Source organism: Bombina bombina, chromosome 2 (genome assembly GCF_027579735.1).
Source record: "Bombina bombina isolate aBomBom1 chromosome 2, aBomBom1.pri, whole genome shotgun sequence".
Classification (NCBI taxonomy): Eukaryota; Metazoa; Chordata; class Amphibia; order Anura; family Bombinatoridae; genus Bombina; species Bombina bombina.
Window position 1 is genome coordinate 772364000 of NC_069500.1, and position 19773 is coordinate 772383772.

The 19773-nt window shown below is 40.2% G+C and overlaps 1 protein-coding gene across 1 annotated transcript in view; it reads left to right on the forward strand.

Annotated features, from left to right (window-relative positions):
* The first annotated feature begins 1193 nt into the window (after nucleotides 1-1193).
* Nucleotides 1194-19773, forward strand: part of NDUFA13 (NADH:ubiquinone oxidoreductase subunit A13) — a 37401-nt gene continuing 18821 nt past the window's right edge. Inside the window, exons 1-3 of the mRNA XM_053702924.1 lie at nucleotides 1194-1350; nucleotides 1644-1722; nucleotides 5601-5672. Of these exons, the coding sequence (XP_053558899.1) occupies nucleotides 1257-1350; nucleotides 1644-1722; nucleotides 5601-5672 (245 nt within the window). The 5' untranslated portion in view covers nucleotides 1194-1256. The remainder of the gene's footprint in view (nucleotides 1351-1643; nucleotides 1723-5600; nucleotides 5673-19773) is intronic.

Below are 19773 nucleotides of genomic sequence, written 5' to 3' on the forward strand. Positions count from 1 at the left end.
AATAAAGTATTTTAGCTGTGATGGACCCCTGCCTTAGCCCCAACCTCCCTGATCCCCCCTCCAGCTCTCTAACCCTCTCCCCTACCTAATTACCACCATCTTGGTTACTGGCAGCTGTCTGCCAGTACCCAGTTTGGCCCCAAAAACCCCCCAAAAAGTATTTTTATTTTATTTTTACTTAAAAAACTATTTCTGTAGTGTAGCAGCCCCCCACAATACCCCCACCCCCTCCCAGATCCTTTTATATATATTTTTTTTTTAAAAATCCCTTTTTTTCCCCTTTCTGCCCTCATTCATTGGTGTCAGTGTGGCTAATGGGTGCACGTGCACGCTCACGTGCACACACGCGCATCGTGCACGCGCGCGCATCGTGCACCCTCACACCCGGCACTATCGCTACCGGTGCAGAGAGGGCCACAGAGTGGCTCTCTCTGCATCGGGGGCTTGTAAAGTGGTATTGCAGGATGCCTCCATATCGAGGCATCACTGCAATACCCTCAGAGCTGCTGGAAGCATTTGTGATCGCTTCCAGCACTCTGTTAGACAACTGACGTACCAGGTACGTCCATTGTCATTAACTGCTTGTTAATGCATGACGTACCTGGTACGTCAGTTGTCATTAAGGGGTTAAAATACAAGAATGTAAGTTTAGATGCCGGCCCATTTTTGGTGAACAAACTGGGTTGTTCTTGCTGATTGGTGGATAAATTCACCCACCAATAAACAAGTGCTTTCCATGGTCTGAACCAAAAAAATATCTTAGATGCCCTTCTTTTTCAAATAAAGAAAGCAAGAGAACGAAGAAAAATTGATAATAGGTGTAAATTAGAATGTTGCTTAAAATTGCATGCTCTATCTGAATCACGAAAAAAAATTGGGTTCAGTGTCCCTTTAAATCATTTACCCCTATTGGTAACCAGATCAGAAAAAAATATTTTCTCACTAAGCCCCAGGGTCTCCCTATTTATCTTCCACTCGTAATCTAGCCCTATATTGTTCCATTTTCCTAGGAATAACATTGCCCTGCAAATAAAAAGAAATCTTTAACCTTTTTTTTTCCTGTGCAAAATTAACATAAATTTACAACAGCGATGTTTTCTTTAGCAATTACTACGCCAGCCTGAAGATGGCTCCCTAATCAGGCTGCTCAACCCTCTTTTTACATGCGGGGAAGGGATTATGGGTACGTGACATCACAGGGAACGTCAAATTCAGTGCCGCCTCCGGCTGAAGCCAAGAGCAGCAGCGGGGCTAATATGGCGGCGTCCAAGGTGAAGCAGGACATGCCTCCTACGGGGGGCTATGGACCTGTGGATTATAAAAGAAGTATGCCCCGGAGAGGACTGAGCGGTGAGAGAACGTTACCGGGTCCTATGACGGCTGTCAACGCGTAGATACGTTCACTGAATACATAAGCATACAGGGTCACACACATACTACAGACACAATTGTTGAAACAAATATAACAAGACATGAGCGTACTGCACATAACGCACTGATTAGAGACACTGCAAATAATTTACACAATGTAATTGAAGAGACACTGGAACTAAACGATGAGTAACAATTAGTTGTGTGTGTTCAGACAATCTAATCTCTCACTTCTTCAAGTAACCCCATTCTCCCTGGTCCTCTGTCTGCAGGGTATTCAATGTTTGGTTTGGGTGTTGGAGTCTTGCTGTTTGGATACTGGAGGATTTTCAAATGGAACAGGGAAAGAAGGTGAATATCTCATTGTCCTCCTCTGCCCTCTAGTATTGCTGGTCTTCTTACTTCTGTGTGTACTGACTTTGCCAGTAGCCCATTTAATATGTGCTATTTTTCCTTCTCAATCTTAAAGTGATGGTAAATCCTAGCGTTTAGGAAACGCTAGGATTTACAATCGTAACAAATAAAGGGGACTTTCATTCATGAAATATAAAATACTTCATTCTGAAAGCCCCTTTATTTGTTAGCAGCGTTTGCTGCGCTGAGCTGCTAAAGGCAGCCCACGGCAAAACGCAATTTGGCTGAGAGGTGACGTTTCCACCTCTTAAACAATAGCAGTGCGGGAAATACAGCTTGGCGCCAGGTTTTGTGGCGCCAAGCTGTATTTCCCGCATGGCTATTGGCTAAGAGGTGGAAACGGAATATGAAAGTCAAACTTAAAGGACCACTAAATGCAGTATAATTAACAAGTGCATAATAAAAATAAACACCTACTCCTAAATTTCAAATAAGCAGTAGATTTTTTTCTATTTTTTTTTTTCTGACAAATTTATTTTTTGTCCCATTTCCCAGCTCCCTTTAGCATGTAACAGACATCAGCCAATCACAGACTAGTATATGTATACCCTGTGAGCTTGTGTACATCCTCAGTAGGAGCTTGTTCCCCAGAACGTGTACATATAAAAAGACTGAAACATTTGATAATGGAAGTAAATTGAAAAGTGTTTTCAAACTGGATCCTCTATCTGAGTCATAAGTTTATTTTGTCTTGAGTGTCCCTTTTAATATTCATGATTCAGATAATACATGCAGATTTAACATAAGTCTCATTAATTGTCATCAAATTTACTTTGTCCTTTAGGTATTCTTTGTTGAAAAACATACCTAGGTAGGCAGGAGCAGCAGTGCACTACAGGGAGTTAGCTGAATATTAGTGGCTGCCCACATATGCCTCCTTTTCAATGACTGACCCAGTGTGTTCAACTAGCTCCTTGGAGTGCATTGTTGCTCTGGAGATGACTAGTTAAAGGGCAATTAATGTGGTTTAACAAATAGTTAAAGTAAACCCTCTGAATTAGTGTAAATATGCCCTGAAATACACTGTGGTACTTCCCCTCATGAATGCATTGGGGTGTACTTGCCCATTTTATTATTGGGTGCATTATTTTTATTATAGTTAATGTATAGTTTTCCTGTCTGTACTGACAATGTTTTTTTTGTTTGTTTTTTTGCAGAATACTTAAAGGGACATAACACAATTTTGTTTTCTTTTATTTAGAAAGCGCATGTCATTTTAAAACATCTTTCTGAATTACTTCTATTATCTAATTTGCTTTATTCTCTTGATATCCTTTGCTGAAACGTATATCTAGATAGGCTCAGTAGCTGCTGATTGGTGGCTGCACATAGATGTATCGTGTGATTGGTTAACCCATGTGCATTGCCATTTCTTCAACAAAGGATATTTAAAAAATTAAGCAAATTAGATACTAGAAGTAAATTGGGATGTTGTTTAAAATTGTATTCTCTACCTGAATCATAAAAGAAACCTTTTGGGTTTAGTGTCCCTGTTAAAAGGACAGTAAAGTCATAATTAGACATTCATGATTTAAACGAAGCATACCATTTTTAAACAACTTTCCAATTTACTTATAATATTTAAAGGGATAGTCTAGTCAAAATTAAACTTTCATCATTCAGATAGAGCATATAATAAGCAACTTTCTAATTTACTCCTATTTTTCTTCGTTCTCTTGCTATCTTTATTTGAAAAAGCAGGAATGTAAGCATAGTTTCAGCACCTGGGTAGAGCTTTCTGATTGGTGTCTAAATGTAGCCACCAATTGGCAAAAGCTACTCAGGTGCTGAGCCAAAAATGGCCCGGCTCCTAAGCTTACATTCAAATAGATACCAAGAGAACGAAGAAAAATTGATAAAAGGAGTAAATTAAAAAGTTGCTTAAAATTGCTGCTCTATCTGAATCATAAAAGTTTAATTTTGACTAGACTGTCCCTTTAATTTACTTCCTTTGTTATCCTTTGCTGAAAGGTTTATCTAGGTAAGCTCAGGAGCAGCAAATAACCTAGGTTCTAGCTGCTGATTGGTGGCTGCATATATGTCATTGGCTCACCCATGTATTCAGTTAGAAACCAGAAGTTCATTGCTACTCCCTTAACAAATGATACCAAGAGAATTAAACAAACTTGATAATAGAAGTAAACTGGAAAGTTGTTTAAAATTGTATGCTCTACCTAAATCATGAAAGCAAATTTTTGGGTTTCATGTCCCTTTAATGCATAGTAACTACATTATTCTCCACTGAATGTTAGCTGCAATTGCCTAAGCACAAGAAGCTGCACATACTGTGACACTAAACAATTCTAAAAATAGATATTTTAGTGATGAGAGTTAAGAGTTTCTGCCCAGTAGAATGGATAGTATAAAGCAGGATCAGGTGGTTAGGTACCTCCATCTGTTTAGAAATCAAACACAAAATTCTCACTCTGACATACAAAGCCCTCAACTGCACTGCTCCCCCCTATATCTCAGACCTAGTCTTCAGATACTCTCCCTCCCGTCCCATTCGCTCTGCTCATGACCTCCTACTTTCATCCTCTCTGGTTACCTCATCGCACTCCTTTTTACATGACTTCTCCAGACTGGCTCCCATCTTATGGAACTCTCTGCCTCGCCCCACAAGACTCTCCCCTAGTTTTGAAAGCTTCAAGCGCTCCCTAAAGACTCTACTGTTCAGGGATGCATACAACCTATGCTAACTTTACTTTATACCAGTTCCACTCCTCCATTGCTATCCCCTGAACCCCCTTAAGTCCAGCTGTTTGTAGATCACCTTCTTAAGGGCTGATTACAACAGTGCGACTCTTGGCAGGGCCCTCTACCCACTTGTTCCCTTTAATTGTTTTGTTGCACTACCCTCTGTTTACAGCGCTGCGGAATCTGTCGGCGCTCTACAAATAACCGTTAATAATAAATAAATCAGTGAGCTCTGGCGCCAAATTTTTTTTTTTTTTATTTTTTATTATTGTGTCCTCACAAGTATTAGACTGGCTGCTATTTCATATTATTTTGTCAACTACAATGCTATTTAAAGGGACATTAAACAATAAATTAATGCTAGATAGAATGAAGCATTCAAAGAAAAGATTTGTCTGAGAATTACATGTAGATGTATTTTTTTTTTTTTTTGTTTTTTTTTTTTTTTGTTTCATTAGTTGTTTAAATGACAAAATAAGTGTAACGTTTTAATATCTATTAACAATGGGAGCTGTCAAGTTGTAACTTGGGTTACTTTCTCTGCTGTGGCCAATTAGGGACAGTTATAAATAGATCCCTAGAGTGTGCAGCCAATGGCTGTAGCATATGTGTTCTGCACTTCCATTTCTAACAGGAGCTGAAAAGCTCACAATTTCAGAATGGAATTACAAGGAAAGAGGACAAAATAATGAAAGTATATTGTAGAGTTGATATAGAGATATATCTATCTATCTATCTCATTTTGAAGTTTTTATTGCCCCTTTAAGTGAACGAGAGACGTGAAATGTCATCTAGTAGTGGGTTCTGCAAAAGCTATTTGTTTTAATTTAAAAACAAAAACACTGTTATATATTGATTGGGTGGAAGCGTGGACAATGGTTGTAAATGAGGGCACATTTATTTATGACATAATCTTGACTGACATAGTAGAAGGCAACCCTAGTGTGAAAATGCTTGAATTATTAGAAGCTGGAACATTGATTCCCCGCTATTAAAGTATGTAAAATGTATACATAGCTCAGAATCTTGTTAATGTGTCTTTGGTTGTGCTTGTGTTTTATGGATCACAACAATTAAAAAAATTAATATTTTGATCTTGTTTTTTTTTTCTCCTTTAGGCGGCTACTAATAGAAGATCTAGAGACCCGTGTAGCTCTCCTTCCCCTTCTCCAGGCAGAGCAGGATAGACGGTTAGTACTATATTCATCGCTAGTTTTAGACCTATCAAATAGCAATGCCAAATTGTGATAATGCTTAAATGTTATGCAGTTCATATAGAACCCAGATGGTTCACCTCTTATCTGTCAATGGGTTAAAAGGACATTAAACCCAAACTTTTTCTTTGACGATTCAGAGCATGCGAGTTTAAACGGTTTTCCAATTTATTTCTATTTCATTTGTTTTGGTCTTGTGGTGTTCTTTGTTGAAAAGGATATGACAATTGTGACCTAATCACAAACAAGAGGGGGCTCTAAATGAACAAATAAACACAGAATATAAATAAAATAAGCATAAAAATAAGTGTCAAGAATATAGTGAAAGTTTATATTGCACTAAATGCTGTCAAAAGTCTGTGTAAGAAATGTCCTTTAGATGGCTGCCTCCTCACTGTCTGATCCAGGCGAAACTATGAAAGGTAAAGAGAAACACAGGGGCGCCTCATGTGTGGTATCGTCATAAGCAGATACAACATAAAAACAGATTTAGCCAAATGGGTACTCACACACTTCCGGAGCACACTTATGTGCTGGTAAGGGCCGGCTGCAGATTTATGGGGGGTGTGGCAGCTCACCCGTGCAATGGCGTTATCAGTACTTTGATGCTGGGAATGTAATAGAGAGAAAGCACTACATGTGCAGACTGTTAAAGGTATAACCAACAATATTAGCTTAGTTATGTAGGTGGGTACTCAGATATTCCCAGAGCACACCAATGTGCTTGTAGAGGCCGGCTGCAGAATTAGGCAGGTGTAGCAGCTCACCCAAATAACCAGGTTCTTGGAATAAATATTGTTGTGAAACAGTGAGTGAGGTAGTCCAAAGAAAGTTGCACAAAAATGTCAGGAGCAATTCTTGTGTGTAGTTAAGGCAGTAGGTAGGTAGAAGAATCCACTCAAAAAGTAAAAATAAAATTATTTAATAAAAACGAGTTTAAAACAAGTTAAAAAAACAACACCACACAGGTTTGTTGTGCAAAGTGGATTAGAGGGGGTTAACAATATTGCCCCCAATAGTTGCAACGCGTTTCTCGGTTAAACAAACGTTTCATCAGGCATAAACTAACTTCCTCCTACCTCTACCTTATATACCTAACTAACAAACATTCTACTCCACTTCAAAGGGGTGTTTCCTAATTAATCAGTTGCACCTGTAACGTGAGACTTATGTCTCTAATGATAGTGTCTTACATATATGCAGATTGAATAAAAACGGGAAAAAGGGTCAGGTTAATTTTAGTTTTTATTCAATCTGCATATATGTAAAACACTATCATTAGAGACATAAGTCTCACGTTACAGGTGCAACTGATTAATTAGGAAACACACCCCTTTGAAGTGGAGTAGAATGTTTGTTAGGTATATAAGGTAGAGGTAGGAGGAAGTTAGTTTATGCCTGATGAAACGGTTGTTTAACCGAGAAACGTGTTGCAACTATTGGGGCAATATTGTTAACCCCCTCTAATCCACTTTGCACAACAAACCTGTGTGGTGTTGTTTTTTAACTTGTTTTAAACTTGTTTTTATTAAATAATTGTATTTTTACTTTTTGAGTGGATTCTTCTACCTACCTACTGCCTTAACTACACACAAGAATTGCTCCTGACATTTTTGTGCAACTTTCTTTGGACTACCTCACTCACTGTTTCACAATAATATTTATTCCAAGAACCTGGTTATTTGGGTGAGCTGCTACACCTGCCTAATTCTGCAGCCGGCCTCTACAAGCACATTGGTGTGCTCTGGGAATATGTGAGTACCCACCTACATAACTAAGCTAATATTGTTGGTTATACCTTTAACAGTCTGCACATGTAGTGCTTTCTCTCTATTACATTCCCAGCATCACAGTACTGAGAACGCCATTGCACGGGTGAGCTGCCACACCCCCCATAAATCTGCAGCCGGCCCTTACCAGCACATAAGTGTGCTCCGGAAGTGTGTGAGTACCCATTTGGCTAAATCTGTTTTTATGTTGTATCTGCTTATGACGATACCACACATGAGGCGCCCCTCTGTTTCTCTTTACCTTTCATTGTTGAAAAGGATGCCTAGGTTGGCCCAGGAGCTGCTGATTGGTTGCTGCACATATATGCTTCATGTTATTGGATCGATCACCCAATGTGTTAAATTAGCTAAAAGTAGTGCATTGCTACTTCTTTAACTAAGGATACCAAGAGAATGAAGCAAATTGGATAATAGAAGTAAATTGGAAAGTTGCTTAAAATTGTATGTTCTCTATCTGAATTATGAAAGGGAAAAAAAATTTGGTTTTCATGTTCCTTTAACCCCTTAGTGACCAGACCATTTTTCAATTTTCTTACCGTTAAGGACCAGGGCTATTTTTACATTTCTGCGGTGTTTGTGTTTAGCTGTAATTTTCCTCTTACTCATTTACTGTACCCACACATATTTATATACCGTTTTTCTCGCCATTAAATGGACTTTCTAAAGATACCAATATTTTCATCATATCTTATAATTTACTATAAAAAAAATATGATGAAAAAATTGAAAACGAAACACTTTTTCTAACTTTGACCCCTCAAAATCTGTTACACATCTACAACCACCAAAAAACACCCATGCTAAATAGTTTCTTTTTTTTTATGAGTTTAGAAATACTCAATGTTTACATGTTCTTTGCTTTTTTGCAAGTTATAGGGCAATAAATACAAGTAGCACTTTGCTATTTCCAAACCATTTTTTTCAAAATTGGCGCTAGTTACGTTGTAACACTGATATCTGTCAGGAATCCCTGAATAACCCTTCACATGTGTATTTTTTTTTTTAGTAGACCATCCAAAGTATTGATCTAGGCCAATTTTGGTATATTTTATGCCACCATTTAACCGCCAAATGCGATGAAATAAAAAGAAAAAGTTTTTCTTTTTCACAAAATTTAGGTTTCTCACTAAAATGATTTACAAACAGCTTGTGCAATTATGGCACAAATGGTTGTAAATGCTTCTCTGGGATCCCCTTTGTTCAGAACAAGCAGACATATATGGCTTTGGCATTGCTTTTTGGTAATTAGAAGGCCTCTAAATACTACTGCACACCACACTTGTATTATGCCCAGCAGTGAAGGGGTTAATTAGGTAGCTTGTAGGGTTCATTTTAACTTTAGTGTAGAGATCAGCCTCCCACCTGACACATCCCACGCCCTAATCCCTTCTTGACCCCTCTCAAACAGCTCTTCCCACCCACCAAAGGTCACCCCCATCTTAAGTACTAGCAGAAAGTCTGCCAGTATAAAAATAAAAGGTGTTTTGTTTTAATATATTTTCTGCAGGTTTGTATCCCCCCAAACAGCTCTCTAACCCTCCAACCTCTACCTATTAGCCGCCACGTTAGGTACTGGCAGCTGTCTGCCAGTACCCATTTTGCTATAATTTTTGGCTTATTTTTTTTATATATATTGTATATAAATAAACTTTTTTTTTTTTTTTTTTCATGTAATTAGCAAGAGTCCATGAGCTAGTGACGTATGGGATATACATTCCTACCAGGAGGGGCAAAGTTTCCCAAACCTCAAAATGCCTATAAATACACCCCTCACCACACCCACAAATCAGTTTTACAAACTTTGCCTCCCATGGAGGTGGTGAAGTAAGTTTGTGCTAGATTCTACGTTGATATGCGATTCGCAGCAGGCTGGAGCCCGGTTTTTCTTTCAGTGTGCAGTGAATGTCAGAGGGATGTGAAGAGAGTATTGCCTATTTGAATTCAATGGTCTCCTTCTATGGGATCTATTTCATAGGTTCTCTGTTATCGGTCGTAGAGATTCATCTCTTGCCTCCCTTTTCAGATCGACGATATACTCTTATATACTATTACCTCTACTGATTCTCGTTTCAGTACTGGTTTGGCTTTCTACTACATGTAGATGAGTGTCCTGGGGTAAGTAAGCCTTATTTTTTGTGACACTCTAAGCTATGGTTGGGCACTTTTATATAAAGTTCTAAATATGTGTTTAAACATTTATTTGCCTTGATTCAGGATGATCAATATTCCTTATTTCAGACCGTCAGTTTCATTATTTGGGATAATGCATATGAATTAAAACATTTTTTCTTACCTTACAAATTGACTTTTTTCCCTGTGGGCTGTTAGGCTCGCGGGGGCTGAAAATGCTTCATTTTATTGCGTCATTCTTGGCGCAGACTTTTTTGGCTCAAAAAATTTCTTTGTCATTTCCGGCGTCATACTTGTAGCCGGAAGTTGTTCGTGTTTGCGTCTTTTTTTTGACGTTTTGCGCCAAAAATGTCGGCGTCACCGGATGTGGCGTCATTCTTGGCGCCAAAAGCATTTGGGCGCCAATAATGTGGGCGGCTTTTTTGGCGCTAAAAAATGTGGGCGTCATTTTTGTCTCCACCTTATTTCTCACATTACTTAAGTCTCATTTTTCATTTGCTTTTGGTTGCTAGAGGCTTGTTCATTGGCATTTTTTCCTATTCCTGAAACTGCCTTTTAAGGAATTTGATAGATTTTGCTTTATATGTTGTTTTTTCTCTTACATATTGCAAGATGTCTCAGATTGACCCTGGATCAGAAGCTACTTCTGGAAAAACGCTGCCTGATGCTGGTTCCACCAAAGTTAAGTGTATCTGCTGTAAACTTGTGGTACCTGTCCCTCCGGCTGTAGTTTGTGATGAATGTCATGATAAGCTTGCTAATGCAGATAGTATTTCCATTAGTAATATACCATTACCTGTTGCTGTTCCATCAACATCTAATATTTAGGATGTTCCTGTTAATATAAGAGATTTTGTTTCTAAATCTATTAGGAAGGCTATGTCTGTTATTCCTCCTTCCAGTAAACGTAAAAGGTCTTTTAAAACTTCACATTTTTCAGATGAATTTTTAAATGAACATCATCATTCTGATTTGTCTGTTTCTGATGATGATTTTTCTGGTTCAGAGGATTATGTCTCAGATATTGACACTGATAAATCTTCATATTTATTTAAAATGGAATTTATTCGTTCTTTACTTAAAGAAGTTTTAATCGCATTAGAGATGGAGGAATCTAGTCCTCTTGATACTAAATCTACTAAGCGTTTAAATTCGGTTTTTAAACCTCCTACAGTTATTCCGGAAGTTTTTCCTGTCCCTGATGCTATTTCTGAAGTAATTTCTAGGGAATGGAATTATCTGGGTAATTCATTTACTCCTTCTAAAAGGTTTAAGAAATTGTATCCTGTGCCATCTGACAGATTAGAGTTTTGGGACAAAATCCCTAAAGTTGATGGGGCTATCTCTACTCTCGCTAAACGTACTACTATTCCTACGGCAGATAGTACTTCCTTTAAGGATCCTTTAGATAGGAAAATTGATTCCTTTCTAAGGAAAGCTTGCTTATGTTCAGGTAATCTTCTTAGGCCTGCTATTTCTTTGGCTGATGTTGCTGCAGCTTCCACTTTTTGGTTGGAGGCTTTGGCACAACAAGTGTCAGATCATAATACTCATAGCATTGTTAAACTTCTTCAACATGCTAATAACTTTATTTGTGATGCCATCTTTGATATCATTAGAGTTGATGTCAGGTATATGTCTTTAGCTATTTTAGCTAGAAGAGCTTTATGGCTTAAAACTTGGAATGCAGATATGTCTTCTAAGTCAACTTTGCTTTCCCTTTCTTTCCAAGGTAATTATTTGGTTCCCAGTTGGATTCTATTATTTCAACTGTTACTGGGGGGAAAGAAACTTTTTTACCTCAGGATAAAAAATCTAAAGGTAAATATAGGGCTGTTAATCGTTTTCGTTCCTTTCGTCAGAATAAGGAACAGAAGCCTGATCCTTCCCCTAAAAGGAACAGTTTCTGTTTGGAAACCATCTTCAGTCTGGAATAAATCCAAGCCTTTTAGAAAGCAAAAGCCAGCTCCCAAGTCCACATGAAGGTGCGGCCCTCATTCCAGCACAGCTGGTAGGGGGCAGATTACGATTTTTCAAAGAAATTTGGATCAATTCGATTCACAGTCTTTGGATTCAGAACATTGTTTTACAAGGGTACAGAATAGGTTTCAAGGTAAGGCCTCCTGCAAGAAGATTTTTTTCTTTCTCGCATTCCAATAAATCCAGTGAAGGCTCAAGCATTTCTGAAATGTGTTTCAGATCTAGAGTTGGCTGGAGTAATTGTGCCTGTTCCAGTTCTGGAACAGGGTCTGGGGTTTTACTCCAATCTATTCATTGTACCAAAGAAGGAGAATTCCTTCAGACCAGTTCTGGATTTAAAAATATTGAATCGTTATGTAAGGATACCAACATTCAAAATGGTAACTATAAGGACTATTCTGCCTTTTGTTCAGCAAGGGCATTATATGTCCACAATAGATTTACAGGATGCATATCTGCATATTCCAATTCATCCAGATCACTATCAGTTTCTGAGATTCTCTTTTCTAGACAAGCATTACCAATTTGTGGCTCTGCCGTTCGGCCTAGCAACAGCTCCAAGGATTTTTTCAAAGGTTCTCGGTGCCCTGCTATCTGTAATCAGAGAACAGGGTATTGTGGTATTTCCTTTTTTGGACGATATCTTGGTACTTGCTCAGTCTTCACATTTAGCAGAATTTCATACGAATCGACTTGTGTCATTTCTTCAAGAACATGGTTGCAGGATCAATTTACCAAAGAGTTCATTGATTCCTCAGACAAGGGTAACCTTTTTAGGTTTCCAAATAGATTCAGTGTCCATGACTTTGTCTCTGACGGACAAGAGACGTCTGAAATTGGTTTCAGCTTGTCGAAACCTTCAGTCTCAATCATTCCCTTCGGTAGCCTTATGCATGGAAATTCTAGGTCTTATGACTGCTGCATCGGACGCAATCCCCTTTGCTCGTTTTCACATGCGACCTCTTCAGCTTTGTATGCTGAACCAGTGGTGCAGGGATTATACAAAGATATCACAGTTAATATCTTTAAATCAGATTGTACGACACTCTCTGACGTGGTGGACAGATCACCATCGTTTAGTTCAAGGGGCTTCTTTTGTTCTTCCAACCTGGACTGTGATCTCAACAGATGCGAGTCTGACAGGTTGGGGAGCTGTATGGGGGTCTCTGACAGCGCAGGGGGTTTGGGAATCTCAGGAGGCGAGATTACCCATCAACATTTTGGAACTCCATGTGATTTTGAGCTCTTCAGTCGTGGCCTCTTCTGAAGAGAGAATCGTTCATTTGTTTTCAGACGGACAATGTCACAACCGTGGCATATGTCAATCATCAAGGGGGGACTCGCAGTCCTCTGGCTATGAAAGAAGTATCTCGGATACTTGCTTGGGCGGAATCCAGCTCCTGTCTAATTTCTGCGGTTCACATCCCAGGTATAGACAATTGGGAAGCGGATTATCTGTCGCCAGACGTTACATCCGGGCGAATGGTCTCTTCACCCAGAGGTATTTCTTCAGATTGTTCAAATGTGGGGACTTCCAGAAATAGATCTGATGGCTTCTCATCTAAACAAGAAGCGTCCCAGGTATCTGTCCAGATCCAGGGATCCTCAGGCGGAGGCAGTGGATGCATTGTCACTTCCTTGGAAGTATCATCCTGCCTATATCTTTCCGCCTCTAGTTCTTCTTCCAAGAGTGATTTCCAAGATTCTAAAGGAGTGCTCCTTTGTTCTGCTGGTGGCTCCAGCATGGCCTCACAGGTTTTGGTATGCGGATCTTGTTCGGATGGCTACTTGCCAACCTTGGACTCTTCCGTTAAGACCAGACCTTCTATCTCAAGGTCCTTTTTTCCATCAGGATCTCAAATCATTAAATTTGAAGGTATGGAGATTGACCGCTTGATTCTCAGTCATAGAGGTTTCTCTGACTCCGTAATTAATACTATGTTACAGGCTTGTAAATCTGTGTCTAGGAAGATATATTATCGAGTCTGGAAGACTTACATTTCTTGGTGCTCTTCTCATCATTTTTCCTGGCATTCTTTTAGAATTCCTAGAATTTTACAATTTCTTCAGGATGGTCTGGATAAAGGTTTGTCTGCAAGTTCTTTGAAAGGACAAATTTCTGCTCTTTCTGTGTTTCACAGAAAGATTGCTAATCTTCCTGATATTCATTGATTTGTACAGGCTTTGGTTCGTATAAAACCTGTCATTAAGTCAATCTCTCCTCCTTGGAGTTTGAATTTGGTTCTGGGGGCTTTACAAGCTCCTCCGTTTGAACCTATGCATTCTCTGGACATTAAATTACTTTCTTGGAAAGTTCTGTTCCTTTTGGCAATCTCTTCTGCTAGAAGAGTTTCAGAGTTATCTGCTCTTTCTTGTGAATCTCCTTTTCTGATTTTTCATCAGGATAAGGCGGTGTTGCGGACTTCATTTAAATTTTTACCTAAAGTTGTGAATTCTAACAACATTAGTAGAGAAATTGTGGTTCCTTCATTGTGTCCTAATCCTAAGAATTCTAAGGAAAGATCGTTGCATTCTTTGGATGTAGTTAGAGCTTTGAAATATTATGTTGAAGCTACTAAAGATTTCCGAAAGACTAATAGTCTTTTTTCTTTTCCGGTTCCAGGAAAGGTCAGAAGGCCTCTGCCATTTCTTTGGCATCTTGGTTAATTCGTTAAAGTGATTTGTGGGTGTGGTGAGGGGTGTATTTATAGGCATTTTGAGGTTTGGGAAACTTTGCCCCTCCTGGTAGGAATGTATATCCCATACGTCACTAGCTCATGGACTCTTGCTAATATGAAAGAAATTAATTTATCAGGTAAGTTCTTACATAAATTATGTTTTTTCTCCATAGTGTAGCTGCCCCTCATTCCCCTACCCACTCACAGATAATTTTACTTGCTGATATCACCCTCTCCCGCCTTCCCACTTACTATACCTTTTTCTCTTGTAAGATGTATCGAGTCCACGGATTCATCCATACTTGTGGGATATTCTCCTTCCCTACAGGAAGTGGCAAAGAGAGCACCCACAGCAGAGCTGTCTATATAGCTCCACCCCCCAGTCATTGTCTTTGCCTACTCTAAGAAACTAGGAAGTGCAGAGCGAGTGTGGTGACAAAAATTTTAGTTTTTTATTTCTCAAGCAAAAGTTTATTTTTAAATGGTACCGGTGTGTACTATTTACTCTCAGGCAGAAAAGGGATGAAGATTTCTGCAAGGAGGATGATGATCTTAGCACTTTGTAACCGAGATAGACTGCTGTTCTCACAAGGGCTGAAGAGTACAGGAAAACTTCAGTTGGGGGAACGGTTTGCAGGCTAAACTGCATTGAGGTATGTTCAGTCTATATTTTTCTAGACAGACTGTTAATTCTAGAAAAGGCTGGCAATATCCCCATGAGGGAAGGGTAAGCTGTATTCAGACACTTTGGATAGGAATTTCAGCTTGCATGAAGGGCTCATTAGTTACTGGTGACACTGATAGGAAAAAACGTTTTTGTTAATTCAGTAAATGATGCAATTATAACGTTTTTTTGAAGGGACTTTAAGGGGTCATTGTGGCTTGTTTTAGGGTTTTTTAACCCACATGGTTAGTTAAGAAACACTCTGGTGTGTTTCTGATAGGCCTCAAAACATTGAGTGAGGTGGGAGGGGCCTTTTTTCGCTCCTCAGTTGCGCAGTTTCTTTTTCTCAGACATCTAACTGCTTCTCCAGAGGTTCCTGCTGTGTTTGAGGGCTGTAAAATAAGTTTCCCCCCCCCCAAATCGTTCTGAAGGGCAGGTAGGCGCCACAGCAGAGCTGTGGCAAGGTGCTGAAAGTTTTTTTTACTAGTTTTGACGTTTTTTCAATCCGGTTTTGCCATTAAGGGGTTAATTGTTTATTTGAATAGCTGTGCAAAGTTACTAAGGCTTTATGATACTACTGTAAAAATTTTGTTGTGTTTACTGCTTTTTTACAATGTTTTGCAGAATTTGTGCAGGTTTTTTTTCTCTTAAAGGGACAGTACCGTTTTATTTCTGTCATTTACTTTGATTACAGTGTTTTCCAAGCTTGCTTGTTACATTACTAGCCTGTTTAACATGTCTGACACCAAGGAAAATCCTTGTTCAATATGTTTAGAAGCCATTGTGGAACCCCCTCTTAGAATGTGTCCCACTTGTACTGATATGTCTATAAACGATAAAGATCCTATATTAGCACTTAAAAATAGAGCAATAGATGATTCACAGTCAGAAGTAAATGAGTGTTCACCATCTATCTCTCCCCAAGTGTCACAACCAGTAACGCCCGCACAAGTGACGCCAAGTACCTCTAGTACGTCAAATTCATTTACTTTACAAGACATGGCCACAGTTATGAATACAACCCTCACAGAGGCTTTATCTAAACTGCCTGGTTTTCAAGGAAAGCGGGACAGCTCTGGGTTAAGAAAAAATACTGAGCCGTCTGACGCTTTAGTAGCCGTATCTGATATGCCCTCATAATGCTCTGAAGTAGGGGTGAGGGATTTGCTATCTGAGGGAGAAATTTCTGATTCAGGAAAGACGCTCCCTCAGACAGATTCTGATATGACGGCCTTTAAATTTAAGCTTGAACACCTCCGCTTATTGCTCAGGGAGGTATTAGCGACTCTAGATGATTGTGACCCTATAGTGGTCCCAGAGAAATTGTGTAAAATGGATAAATACTTAGAGGTTCCTGTTTACACTGATGTTTTTCCAGTCCCTAAGAGTATTGTGAATATTATTGCTAAGGAGTGGGATAGACAAGGTATTCCGTTCACTCCCCCTCCTGTTTTTAAGAAAATGTTTCCCATATCTGACACCATGCGGGACTCGTGGCAGACAGTTCCTAAGGTGGAGGGAGCTATTTCTACTCTGTCTAAGCGTACAACTATACCTATCGAAGACAGTTGTGCTTTCAAAGATCCTATGGATAAAAAATTAGAGGGTCTCCTGAAGAAAATTTTTGTTCATCAAGGTTTTCTTCTCCAACCTATTGCGTGCATTGTTCCTGTAACTACTGCAGCTGCTTTCTGGTTTGAGGCTCTAGAAGAGGCTCTTCAGATGGAGACTCCATTAGAGGAGATTATGGACAGAATTAAGTCCCTTAAGTTGGCTAATTATTTTATTACAGATGCCGCTTTTCAACTGGCTAAATTAGCGGCAAAGAATTCAGGTTTTGCCATTTTAGCACGCAGGGCGTTATGGCTTAAGTCCTGGTCTGCTGATGTGTCATCTAAATCTAAACTTTTGAACATCCCTTTCAAAGGAAAGACCCTATTCGGACCTGAACTGAAAGAGATTATTTCAGACATCACTTGAGGGAAAGGTCATGCCCTCCCTCAGGATAGAACAAATAAGATGAGGACCAAACAAAATAATTTTCGTTCCTTTTGTAACTTCAAGGGTGGTCCCGCTTCAGCTTCCTCTGCTGCAAAGCAAGAGGGGAATTTTGGCCAATCCAAGTCAGTCTGGAGACCTAACCAGGCTTGGAACAAGGGTAAACGGGCCAAGAAGCCTGCAGCTGCCTCCAAGACAGCATGAAGGGGTAGCCCCCGATCCGGGACCGGATCTAGTAGGGGGCAGACTCTCTCTTCGCTTGGGCAAGAGATGTTCACGGTTCCTGGGCTTTAGAAATGGTGTCCCAGGGATATCTTCTGGAATTCAAAGACTCCCTTCCAAGGAGATTTCACATTTCTCGATTGTCTGTAAACCAGACAAAGAGAGAGGCGTTCTTACGCTGTGTAGAAGACCTACATACTATGGGGGTGATCCGCCCAGTTCCAAAAGAGGAACAGGGGCTAGGGTTTTACTCAAACCTGTTTGTGGTTCCAAAAAAAGAGGGAACTTTCAGACCGATCTTGGATCTCAAAATTCTAAACAAGTTCCTCAGAGTACCATCTTTCAAGATGGAGACTATTCTGACTATTCTACCTCTGATCCAGGAGGGTCAATATATGACTACCGTGGACTTAAAGGATGCGTATCTACACATCCCTATTCAGAGATCATCATCAATTTCTCAGATTTGCCTTTCTAAACAGGCATTACCAGTTTGTGGCCCTTCCCTTCGGGTTGGCCACGGCTCCCAGAATTTTCACAAAGGTGCTAGGGTCCCTTCTGGCAGTTCTACGACCACTGGGCATAGCAGTGGCACCTTATCTAGACGACATCTTAATTCAGGTGTCGACTTTCCAGCTAGCCAAGACTCACACGGACATCGTGTTGGCTTTTCTGAGATCTCACGGGTGGAAGGTGAAAATTTTTCTGACGGAGGTCAGAAAATCAAAACTCTTAACCACTTGCCGAGCTCTTCATTCCATTCCTCGGCCATCAGTGGCTCAGTGTATGGAGGTAATCGGACTCATGGTAGCGGCAATGGACACAGTTCCTTTTGGCCGCCTACACCTCAGACCACTGCAACTATGCATGCTCAAACAGTGGAATGGGGATTATGCAGATTTATCTCCCCAACTGCATCTGGACCAGGAGACCAGAGATTCTCTTCTCTGGTGGTTGTCTCAGGACCACCTGTCTCAGGGAATGTGTTTCCGCAGGCCAGAGTGGCTCATTGTAATGACAGATGCCAGCCTGCTAGGCTGGGGTGCAGTCTGGAACTCCCTGAAAGCACAGGGCTTATGGTCTCGGGAGGAATCTCTCCTCCCGATAAACATTCTAGAACTGAGAGTGATATTCAATGCGCTTCATGCGTGGCCTCAGCTTGCTGCGGCCAAATTCATCAGGTTTCAGTCGGACAACATCACGACTGTGTAGCTTATATCAATCATCAAGGAGGAACAAGGAGTTCTCTAGCAATGATGGAGGTAACCAAAATAATCCGATGGGCAGAGGATCACTCTTGCCATCTCTCAGCAATCCACATCCCAGGAGTAGAGAACTGGGAGGCGGATTTCCTAAGTCGTTAGACTTTTCATCCGGGGGAGTGGGAACTCCGGAGGTATTTGCCCAGCTGATTCAGCTATGGGGCACACCAGAATTGGATCTGATGGCGTCCCGTCGGAATGCCAAACTTCCTCGTTACGGGTCCAGGTCCCAGGATCCCCAGGCGGTACTGATAGATGCTCTAGCAGTGTCTTGGTCCTTCAATCTGGCCTATGTATTTCCACAGTCTCCTCTCCTCCCACGTCTGGTTGCCAGAATCAAGCAGGAGAGAGCCTCAGTGATTCTGATAGCACCTGCATGGCCATGCAGGACTTGGTATGCAGACCTAGTGGACATGTCCTCGGTTCTACCGTGGACTCTGCCAATGAGACGGGACCTTCTAATCCAAGGTCCGTTCACGCATCCAAATCTAATTTCTCTGCGTCTGACTGCTTGGAGATTGAACGCCTAATTCTATCAAAGAGTGGTTTCTCTGAGTCGGTCATTGATACCCTGATTCAGGCTAGAAAGCCTGTCACCTGGAAGATCTATCATAAGATTTGGCGCAAGTATCTTTATTGGTGTGAATCCAAAGGTTATTCGTGGAGTAGGATTAGGATTTCTAGAATTTTGTCTTTTCTCCAAGAAGGTTTGGAGAAGGGATTATCGGCTAGTTCCCTAAAAGGACAAATATCTGCTTTGTCTATTCTATTACACAAACGTCTGGCAGATGTCCCACACGTTCAAGCATTTAGTCAGGCTTTGGTCAGAATCAAGCCTGTATTCAAACCTGTTGCTCCGCCATGGAGCCTAAACTTAGTTCTTAAAGTTCTTCAAGGGGTTCTGTTTGAACCTATGCATTCCATGGATATTTAGCTTCAATCTTGGAAAGTTTTATTTTTAATAGCTATCTCTTTGGCTCGTACAGTTTCTGAGCTATTTGCTTTACAGTGTGATTCCCCTTACCTTGTTTTCCATACAGATAAGGTGGTTTTGCGTACCAAACCTGGGTTTCTTCCTAAGGTTGTTTCTAATAAGAATATCAATCAAGAGATTGTTGTTCCTTCACTGTGTCCTAATCCTTCATCAAAGATGGAACGTCTGTTACACAATCTTGATGTGGTTCGTGTTTAAAGTTCTACTTACAAGCAACTAAAGATTTCCGTCAAACATCTTCATTGTTTGTTGTTTATTCTGGTGAACGGAGAGGTCAAAAGGCTTACAGCTACCTCTTTCCTTTTGGCTGAAAAGCATCATCCGTTTGGCCTATGAGACTGCTGGACAGCAGCCTCCTG